At 49.0% G+C, this 10884-nt stretch overlaps 1 protein-coding gene across 1 annotated transcript in view; it reads left to right on the forward strand.

The window, feature by feature from the left end:
• BAALC (BAALC binder of MAP3K1 and KLF4) overlaps nucleotides 1-3955 on the forward strand; it is a 50891-nt gene extending 46936 nt beyond the window's left edge. The window contains 2 exon segments of the mRNA XM_036338333.1: nucleotides 1673-1748; nucleotides 1751-3955. Of these exon segments, the coding sequence (XP_036194226.1) occupies nucleotides 1673-1748; nucleotides 1751-1917 (243 nt within the window). The 3' untranslated portion in view covers nucleotides 1918-3955.
• The last annotated feature ends 6929 nt before the right edge of the window (nucleotides 3956-10884 follow it).

A 10884-nucleotide genomic window follows, 5' to 3' on the forward strand; every position in this document is an offset into this window, starting at 1 on the left:
GAAGTGGTTCCAATCAGATGCAGGCAGTTCTCAAAAGAAGGGCGCTGCTGTGAACAGTTAGCAGCCGAAACTCACAGCAGCGGGGGGAATGGATGGACCAGCCGCGTCAAGGGACTCTGAGAGGGCCATCACCAGCAGCTACGGCAGGGTCTGTGTGACAGGATAGAAGCCTGCGCGTCATCCGTTAATAAAGACAACAGGGCGATTTCTTTCTCTCCAGGGGTGCACAGCCCACCATTTCTTTGGAGGCACTGCAGATGAAGGAGTTGCCTTGCGTGCAGGGGCCAAATCGCATAATCAATATGCATTTGTCGTCAATAATTCACACCTGCACGGGGAGATGCTCGTGCAGAGCAGAGCCTGACTGAGTTTCCCAGGAAGCAGACTCTGACTTGATATTAGACAGGATGTTCCCCGGGAAGCTCCCTGTCAGCACCATGGGAGGGAGGGCTGGAAGCAGGAGCGGGCAGAGGGGGAAGCTGAGCCACAGTGCAGACCTGAGGGCAGCCTCGGCCGACCCCACCGACCCCACCCCATGCGGAGCTCTGGAGATAAACGGCCTGTCGGAGCTGGCCTGCTCTGGGCCAAATAGCCAGGCTTTTGTACGCCTGCCTTCACCCCGCTCCTTGGTCCACCTTGGGAAGGGCAAGGCCCTGGGTGAGGTGGCTCTGCAGCTGAGGCCACTCTGGAGGGACAACCGGAGGCTCCTTGCTGGCTGTATTCCCTGCAGCTGGACAGCAGGTCCTTCCTGGGTTGGGATTGGTGGCACGTCTCTGTCCGCCCTCGATGAAGACACTCACAGGGCACATCTCACACTCGCTCCAAGCGCATGGCCAGTGAGTGGGATGGGCACAGCTGCCCCTCACTAGTTAAAGTTGTTTTCTCTTGAAGGAGGGTGCGGTGGTGCATATGGTTGAAGAACTTACAGTTTAGTCAACGCTTTAGTATTTAATATGAAGTCTGGAGTTTTATCCTTGGGGTATCTTCACTTAAAAGGGGATACACTGTCCTATTTTTTACTTATTATACTTACTAAGTCTTTTTTCATTTTTATTCAGTTACAGGCATGGCCTAAGCACCTTACGTGCATCCTCTTATTTAACCCTTATAATAGCCTTCTGTGATAGGTACTATTATTATTCCCCGTTTTACAGGTGAGAAAACTACAGGTTAGAGATGTTAGGAGAAACTTGTCCATTGTGAAACTATATAGTCGGGATTTTAGCCAAAGTCTGTCTGACTCCAAAGCTCAAACCCTTAACTACTCTACTGAAACCAGCTGTGAAACCTTTCACGTTACCCTGTGATGGACCTTAGCTTATTCATTCATTCAGTCGGCCATGTTTTACTGAGCACGCCCCGTGCCAGGCTCCGTGGTGTGAGAGGTTCCCCAGAGAAGCCTGTGAGAAGGAGCACACGTGCATGTGTTCTCGGGGGTCATGCCTCCTGCCTCTGTGTGCGTGTGCGTGTGTGTGTGCATGTGTGTGCGCGTGTGTCTCTGTGCGCGCGTGTGTCTCTGTGTGTGCGTGTGTGCGTGCGTGTCTCTGTGTGTGCGCGCGTGTGTGCATGTGTGTGAGTGTGTCTGTGTGTAACCCTCTCGGGAGACGAATGCAATGTGAGGACTTTGGCTCCCTCCCAGTAACTCAATCCACTGTGCTACACTTTTTAACAGGCTAAATGAGATGCTAAGCGAATGCCTGCAAAAGAAGTCACCATTAACGTCACAGAGGGCAGCATCCGGCAGGTGGAGGATGTCGAGGAATCACAGAGAACTGTGCCCACGTGGGCAGATGGACTTCTTTGGTGTCCATCGCATACCGGATCCCACAAGGAACCTCGAAGAGGAGGGTGGCCCTGCTGAACGTGAACGCTGCTGAGTGCCTGGAGAGACTGGCCCGGCAACCGACAGCTGCCTGAGCTCCCGGGACATTCTGGGCCCCTGGTTTTCACGTACATGTGTTGGCACAGTGCTCACATAGGCCAATAAGCTGCAAAGAAGCGGCTCAGCGTGCTGCCTTGCAATGCCTGCGCTTAGGTCCGGCTTGGGAGGGCTGAGCTAAAGCCACAGGCCGGTTTCTGAAGCAGAAAAAGGAGAAGGGGTGGGAGAGTCACGTGTCAGCTCCACGCTCTCCTGGCCACGGGAGTGTGCGTTGCTTCTGGCTAGCCTGTTCGTTCTTTCTTTTTGAATGCTGCCACCACCAAGCTTACCGTGTGCGATTGAAAGTTGGCTCTCGCCTAACTTTAAGCCAAGATGCATGAGAAATCAAGATCCAGGAAAACTCCCTGTTATTCTTGTTTCCTGAGCTCAAAGCCCAGCAACACCCCGGTGTGTCTCTGGGAGGTCTCTGGGAGGCAGTCACACCCTTTCCCATCCGCCTGCAGTGCCCCCGCCCCCATGCTGGTGTCCACATCGGCCTTTGAACCATATGTCACAGCCATTGTGGTCGGTGCATCCAACCAGGGACATCCCCGCGGGCTCAGCCAGACATGGCGTTTTTCATAGCTTTCCAGGTCCCTTGGCTTGTGTTCTCGAGCGTTCTCTCACTCAATCGGGTCATTTGCAATTGTTTCTGAAAGAGCGGGCACTGCGCACGGGCGGGAGATTATCCAGACCATGTCAGCTGTGCACAGGGCTTCCCTCGCCCTCTCCGAGGGCAGCCCCAGGACTATGGCCGCTGCAGAGGAATCACTTTAGAATGTCAGTACCTGATGGATGTGCAATCGCATTGACATTAGATTGGCATGCACTGTGTTAGAAATCAGGTAGCTGATGCAGGAAAAAAAAAAGTTTTTCTAGGTACACACATTTCTAGCATTTTTTTCAGTGGTTAGGTGGAGTATTTTCCTCCAAAGTCATGTAGCAAGGGCTTGGGAAAGAGAGGCCTGACGTTGCACCAAATGATACCAGTGAGCTCCATGCGTGGCAGGAACAGGCAGCCTGCTGCTGTGTGCTTATATAGCACAGTCCAGACAACCGGCATCCGCAGGTCCCAGTCCAGACACTGTCTCCTCACCTGCCAACTCTGTTATTCCTCAAACACAAACGGGCAGCGTCACTTCCTCCCTCCCTCCCTTCTCTCCTTCAGTAGATTGCGTATTTATTCATTAAACATTCAGTGCCAACCCGGAGCCAGGCACCTGGCAGATGCTGAGAGATGGGCGGCTGGCCGGTCACCATCGTATATCCTGACCCTGACCGTGGACTTAATAAGCAGAGACTGACGGAGACACTGAGGTCTCGTGTGTTGTGAATGGCCCTGCGGTGTGATCTCACCTGTATATTCAGGACAGGTTTCCGTCTTAAACTCTGCATGCGTGTCCCGATCACACAAGACTTCCACCGGACCCCAAACGACAGTTTCCTCAAATCTCTGTCACTTTCTGATTCTTTGAGAAAGGGCTTTTCAGCAACTTCATGTTTTGAAATGTTTAATAATAACAATAATAATAATAATAAAAGCAAAACCTGTGACTCCTATGTCCCCACTGGCATTACTGAGCAGGAGCCCCGACTGCCACAGGTGGGCGTTGCTCCTGCAAGTTCAAGGGCTCACTGTCCCAGGGCACCTGCCTTGTGTGTGTGTGTGTGTGTGTGTGTGTGGAGGGTGTTCCTTCACCCGGCACTGCTCTCAGCCACAGGCTAAGCCTCGTTTCTCTGCACAGCCGTGTTTTCCATCACTTAGCTGCTCCATGTTGCATGGGATTGATCCACTTGAGAGCGTGTCTCCGTTTGATGTAGAGACAGTTTCTCACTCCTGGGGCAGAAGGGGGTAAACGGCATATGTGATCCGCCCCTCTGCAGAGCAATCTGGGTGTCACCAAGACCGTTTCTGGACTGTTACTGGAAATTTGTCTGGCAGTTTTTTCATGTGGATGTGATATGGGAACTGATTCTTACTACCCTATTAGCATAACACTTTCTATGGCAACATTCGTGTCAATAAAGTCATCAATTTCAAACATGTGGGCAGTTACAAAGAATCTTTACTGAGACCTTACATGTGTATGTAGAGATGCTTAGATTTTTTTTTTCACTTTTAAGCCAAGACCTTTCACATAAGTGATCTCTATGACTCCTCCAAAAAGGTAGGTAAAGAGAAAACTGTTAGCGCCAAGTTCAGCTATAAAAGTATTTGTGGTCCACTCAACCGGGAAGTGATGGAGCAGATGCAAGTGAGAGAAGTTGGTCTGAAAATCCAGTGCTTTTCCCACCATATAACATGGTACCTCTCCTGGCAAGAAGGGCTGGCATGGCTGGGAGACTCAGCCATGTGGGGTGGAGTGGGGTGGGGGGTTGTCACGGAGCCTGACACAACGCTGAGCCCAAGTCTAAGAGGGTGGCGGCAGTAACTAGAGAGGACTAGGGAGCTCTTGCGGGGAGGGGGGTTTGTGTCTGGCTCAGGCTCCCTTATCCCCCCCACAAGAGGGGTGACTCTGACCCTCTGTGACAGGGCACCTTTAATGAAGATCAGAAAGAAGAGAGACTTCTACAGGATTCGAAGGATTGGACTTGCACCCCTCAGAATTGCTGCTAAGACTGACAGGTGAGGAAAACCATGGCAACCAGGGACCTCCATGTTCTGCCAATGCCCCAAGCAGTCCTTGGGTACACAGGCGAAGGACTGCATACTCACCCTTTTTCTGCTGCTGCCCAGCCCTGCCCTACCTCCCTGACCACACTTCTGTTGTTCCTTCTTGGCTAAACCTTCACCTCTATGACCCTCTTATTCCTGGGGAGGGTGGCCCTTGAAGGATTGTGGGATGTGGGATTTTCAGTGCTAAAACCATGGAAGGTCAATTGGTCACCTATTATTCCTGGACCAATGATCTTCTAGCCATTTTCTCCTTTGGTGGTGACAGCTGAGACGGAAGTGATTACAGTCAGTGACTTTGTTTATTCTTGTCTTCAAAGGAAGATTGTTTTCATTCTGTTCAATTTTTTTTTCTCTGTCAATGAAATGTTATGATTCATTTAGAAGGAGCTCCAGCTTTTCCTGAGAGGAAATTACGGAGCAGTAATTGCCATCTTTTTCCTGCTCCCCCTGGAACAATCAGAGCAGCAAAGAGAGTCATTCTGATGGTACCACATGATTAACCCTGATGACAACGTTGAAATCTAAGCTGGTAGGAGAGGGCAGGAGACAATAAAGTTCCCCAAACAGAGCTGCCTCTCCCCACCCCAGCTACTCCTCCTGAGCAGCTACTCCTCCTGACTCTTCTGCTCATATTGCTGTAACATCCTTTCTCTCCCACCCTTTGCCTTTATCTCTCCCTTCCTAATACCACTCCCTAGCCCTATACATTTGTCCTCATCAATGGGTCTTGCATCTCACAGTCCGTGGCCCACTCTTCACCAAATAGCTCAAAACAGAAACTCTGTTTTCAAATCCTGCCTCATACACTTTCCAACTGTCTCTCCACCTGCCTTTTCTGCTCAGTGTCTCACAACCACCACCTTCACGTGGTCACCACACCTCCTGGATTTCTGCAGAAGTCTCCTTACCTCCCTGCCTCCCAACCTGCCTCTAACCCAGACTCCACACTGCTGACAAAATTGCCTTTCTGAAATGCAAATCTGACCAGAGCACTCACTGCCCTCAAAATGTAGACTCCCATCAGGCTGGCTTCTAAATATCTGCTTCACAACCTGGCTCCTCCCATTGCCTTGGGTCAGTGTCTACATCAGATGGGAAACTGTGTTTGAATCTTCTCACTGGGAAAAGGGGAGCTAACCTTCTGTGTGGGGTTGCTGTGTTTGTGGCAGTGGCCCACGAGGTGACTTTAAGAAAACCCCCTTAGCTTCCGTCTCACTCCCCCCAGTCCAGCCTACCCTGCTGCAGGGTGAGTCTTCCAGAGGCGTCCCCACCCTGTGCTGGAAGTATCAGGGACCAAACCATTTCATCTGTCTGAGCCTCCTTTGCCTAACCTGTAAAATAAGGCACTTGCTAAACATTCATTAAATCTGAAGCTACCCTGTTCTAAATCTTCCATAGCACCCATTGCCTGAATTAAGAATCCGTTTCTGGGTGGAAAAGGGGGAAGAGAATTAAGTACAAGCTTCCAATAATAAGATAAGTCATAGGCGTGTGATGTGCAGCGTAGGAAATAGAGTCAATAACATTATAATAACGACAGTGATAGATGCTTGCTAGACTGGTTGCGGGGATCATTTTGTAAGGTAGATAAATGTTGCATCCCTATGTTTGACATTGGAAAATTAATATAACATCGTATGTCAACTATCATGAAGAATAATCGAAGAGAATCAATTTCTCGGTCTGGCTGGCCCTCCAAGACTTCCCTGCTTACAGCTCTGACCAACTTGCACATATTTTGTCCTTCAGACCAGACCACTTGCAGCCCTCTGACTGCCCATCGCTCTGCCTTTGGCACAAATCCCCACTGAGCATCCTCTCTCCACTGCTGCTGGGATCTCACTCCTCTCCTGAGGTCAGCCCCAGTGTACCTCAGTCCTCAGTGAAAACTTCTTAATCCTCTTAACCATGCGTAATCTCTCTCTCCCCTCAGTGCCCAGCTCGCGCTCTCTCTATCCATGTTATATGCATGGTATAGACCAGGGGTCCTCAAACTGTGGTCTGTGGGCCACATGCAAATACAAATATTGTATTTGTTCCCGTTTGTTTTTTTTACTTCAAAATAAGATATGTGGAGTGTGCATAGGAATTTGTTCATAGTTTTTTTTTAAACTATAGTCCGGCCCTCCAATGGTCTGAGGGACAGTGAACTGGCCCCCTGTTTAAAAAGTTTGAGGACCCCTGGTATAGACATTCTTGTGCTTGTCTATGACATGATTATGTTACTGCACTTTGTTGTAAGAAGGCTCTTAACTGCACAGAACACACGATGTTGAGCATTCTGTCTGCTCAGAAAATGTGTATTCGATTAAAAGCACTCGTGGGACATAAGGTATTAGCTAAGTCCGTGACCTAAATGCTTAATTAGGGATCCATTAATTTCTTTGTTCATTTATTAAACATTTACTGCGTGTGCTTTTTAAGTTCTGGAGATAGAGGGGGAATTTTAGACAGAGTTACAGCTCCGCTTGATCCCATCGCATAATCATATAGCTACAATATAACGTGACAAATACATTATAGGGGATCAGCAGATGAATAAACACGAATATAAGTACTTTATTGCTGACTATAATAAAATGGCTTAAAAGATTTGACATTAGTCTTTGTAAAACCCCAACACTTAAATACACAAACCCAGCCATATTAGCTTAGAAAAAGAACCAAGGGATTCTTTATTGTTGAATGCCTTCTAAGTTCCAAGCATTGTAGGTACACTGAGTGGTCAGATTATTATGACCGGCCAGATTACAGTATTATGACCACCCCATTAGTACTTCATTGACACTTCCAAAAATACTGAATACTGAAAACTTCCTAAGCAAATACTCAAAGGTTTTATTATTATTATTATTATTATTTGCATAACTAATTCACTTCATTGTACTGATGGGGTGGTCATAATAATCTGGTGACACAGTGTACATTATCTCATTGTCAGAGACATTGTGGGATATTATTATGGGTGAGGAAAGTTAAGAGTTGTTGCATAATGGTGCCATTTGGGCACTGGGAATATCTGGGGGAACACTTTTTAAAGTATATGATTGTCTAACCACTAGGCTGCACACCTGAAACAAATACAAAGTCATATATAATTGAAAAAAATAAAATAATTTTTTAAAAAAGAGTCGTTGCATAGCCTGGGTAAGGTCATACAATTAGCCAGTTTTTAAACCCAGGACTCTGATATCACCTGGCCTGCAATCTCAACTTTCCAGGCAACAATCCGCCAGCTGAGGGCCTGTGCACCCCATGTGCTGTACACAGGTTTCTAGGAACTTGAACTACTGATATGGAGCTGTGGGAATCTGCCTCTTGGCCAGAAGACCTAGCACCAAAGGAAGCAGAGCTATTTAGACCCAGAGAAATCATTTAATGAGGAGAGATCAGATATTCCAGGCGATAACTCAGGATAGAAGCACCATGTTAAAGCTTCCATGCAACTACTAGTATTAGGACAAGGAAGCTGTAAGCCCAGGACACTGCGATTGGTCGTGCTGTGATTTTAAAGAATTTGGAGCGAGAAAAAGAAGCAAAGCATCCTCCAGACTTTGTGGAAAGATTATGAAGATAGATTTCTGGAAATGTAATAATTCCTAACACACATGTTTTTACATAATATAGACACAAATTATAGGATGTGAAACGGTGTTCTCATTTGTATATAAAATGTGAGGAGGTAAAGAAAAGACTATATTTTTCTGTCTTTACCTACAGGCCTCTGAATTCCACTACAGGTATGTTTCCCACGGCAGGGAGAGGCAGAGAGGCAGAAAAGCCACTGGACAGCAGGGCATCATAATGGTCACGCACAGTGGCAGATTCTGAGTTCACATGGAAAATGGTGAGGCCTGTGCCTAACACTGCAGCTGGTACAAGATCAGCCTGCAGCCAAAGCCGGTTTGGCTCAGTGGATAGAGCGTCAGCCTGGGGACTGAAGGGTCCCAGGTTCAATTCCGGCCAAGGGCATGTACCTGGGTTGCGGGCACATCCCCAGTAGGAGATGTGCAGGAGGCGGCTGATCAATGTTTCTCTCTCACTGATGTTTCTAACTCTCTATCTCTCTCCCTTCCTCTCTGTAAAAAATCAATAAAATATATTAAAAAAAAAAATCAGCCTGCAAACAGGCATTCAAGAAATGCAACAATTTTCTTTCCAAGTTCTAGTTTTGATAGCAATGCCGTCTTCATTGGTCCAGGTGAAAGAAATGTAATCTCGGTCTGCTCAGGGGTCCCACCTTTCCTAGGAGTTGCAGCGGCACACCAGGTGTGCCACACGCCGGAGTGGGGAGTATACATGAGAGGGCATGGGGGCTTTGGGCTGCTCCATTCTCCCTTCCGGTCTGCAAGGTCCCTTCTGACCCAGTGCTTCTCTTACATTCTCTTGGAAACATTCTGTGGCACCTAAGCCATGCTGGGCGCAGGAAAGCAACGCTGTGCTGCTAAGACCCTCTGTGCTTGGGTGCTGCCAGGGGGCCTGTGGGCTGACTCCACGGCTCTGTGCCAGGCTGGGCCCAGTAGCTTCTGTGGACTATTCTGCCCCCCTGTCCGCTGGGGGCTCACCTGGGAAAGAACCTCTAGTCCCCTCGCCGTCTCACTTCAATCCTACGAAGGTGTCTTGGGGATCGCCGGACCCCTCCCTCTCAGGACTGCACCTTTAAAACGCCGAAGCCAGACAAAGGGTTGGGGAAGTTGTGCAGGATCGGAAACTACTGGGGGAAATACTAGGTAGGTCCACCCCAAAAATGGACTCCCCGTTTTCTGTTTTGTTGTTGAGTCTAACTGACCCCTCTTCTAAAAACAAACAAACCAAAAAGTGTTCTTTTTTTTCCCTTCAATTACAAAGATGTATTTCAAAGTGTTTGTTGATAGCCCGTTTTATTTAGCTTTTATGGCCTATGATATTGCTGCCAGTTGCAAATACTCATTTTCTCTCGGGGAAATTAAGATGCTTCGAGTCGAGTTGTTGGTCTGTTTTATGTTGAGCTATTGGGAGTGGGGACAACTTACCACGTGGGAACAGGTAGGGGAGGCACATTTTCTTGACCGGGAGACAGGGCGGATGGCTCTCACTCGGCTGCCACCCTGGTCGCTAGGCCTCTCCAGCCCTGGGCTCCGGCCCCACACCTCCCGAGAGCAGGGAAGACAGCCGCCCGGGACCTTCTTCTGACAGCGCACCTGGCTGCACCGCCCGGGACCTTCTTCTGACAGCGCACCTGGCTGCACCGGAGGCAGAGCAGACGATCCCACTGAGATGACTGGAGGGCGATTAGGAGACCCTGCCTGCTCCAGGCATTTCCTCCCCGGCCTGCTGCCACCTGGCTCACCCCTTCCTCGGACTCACGGCTTTGGTTTAGAAGACAAACGTTGAAGGAACTGCCTTTACTCCACGTGAAGACCAAGCCCTTCCCAATGCTGTTTGTCTCTTCTCGGTCCCTGCGGAGTGAAGGGCAGTCACAGGAACTGGGGGGAAAGGCCAAGAACTGGATGCTGGCCTGGTGTTCTCTGCTCCTTGGAAGGAGTCCTCTCGTCTCTCTCCCCTTCGCTGTAGTAGTCCCTCCTCTAGGCTCTCCCTGCCTGATATCTGCAGGCTGCAGAGCGGTCCCACCTCAAGGATCTTTGGCTTCTATAGCCGCACTCCTTCGGAAGATCCCGAGAAGGAAAGATGACATGAGAGAAACGTCAGTACCTTCCTGCCTCGGAGGATTCATACGCGGCACCATGGGGTCTTCTGCAACCAGCCTCCATCTCTCTGCACCCACGGTTGGTAGGACTCGTTAGCTCTCTCGTCCTTATCGGGACATTTTTGTTACAAGGCGGGTCCCCGTTTCCTTAGCTTTGAGTAAGTCTGTCAGAAACAGGGGTGTTGAAACAAGGTTCTACTTGTCACTGGGAAGCCACTCCTGCCTGGTCCCGCCGTTAAGGTGCACTTGTGCCTGGTGCTTGGGAATCAGGCCGCTGGGCCACACTGGGCAGCTGTCAGGAGAAGCCATGGGGCTCCCGGGATTGCACAAAAGGCTGGGAACTCTCTAACTCCCCCGCCAAGCTCTCCGCCTACTCCCGAGGCCACCTGGAGGAAATCGCTTCAGTTCCTACCCTGAGTTCAAGGTGGAGAAAACAATGCTGATTGCATTTCTCGCGGCAGCAAATCAAATGGGAAATAAAGCTCTTTTGGAATAAATGTTAAAATAACTTATCCTACATAAGTTGTCACAGACATACAGACTTTTGGCTCTGTAATAGTTTGTTCATTCTCCAACCTTGACATTTAACGTTCAGCTTAGCAG

This window comes from Myotis myotis, unplaced genomic scaffold (assembly GCF_014108235.1).
Source record: "Myotis myotis isolate mMyoMyo1 unplaced genomic scaffold, mMyoMyo1.p scaffold_m19_p_16, whole genome shotgun sequence".
In the NCBI taxonomy this organism is placed as follows: domain Eukaryota; kingdom Metazoa; phylum Chordata; class Mammalia; order Chiroptera; family Vespertilionidae; genus Myotis; species Myotis myotis.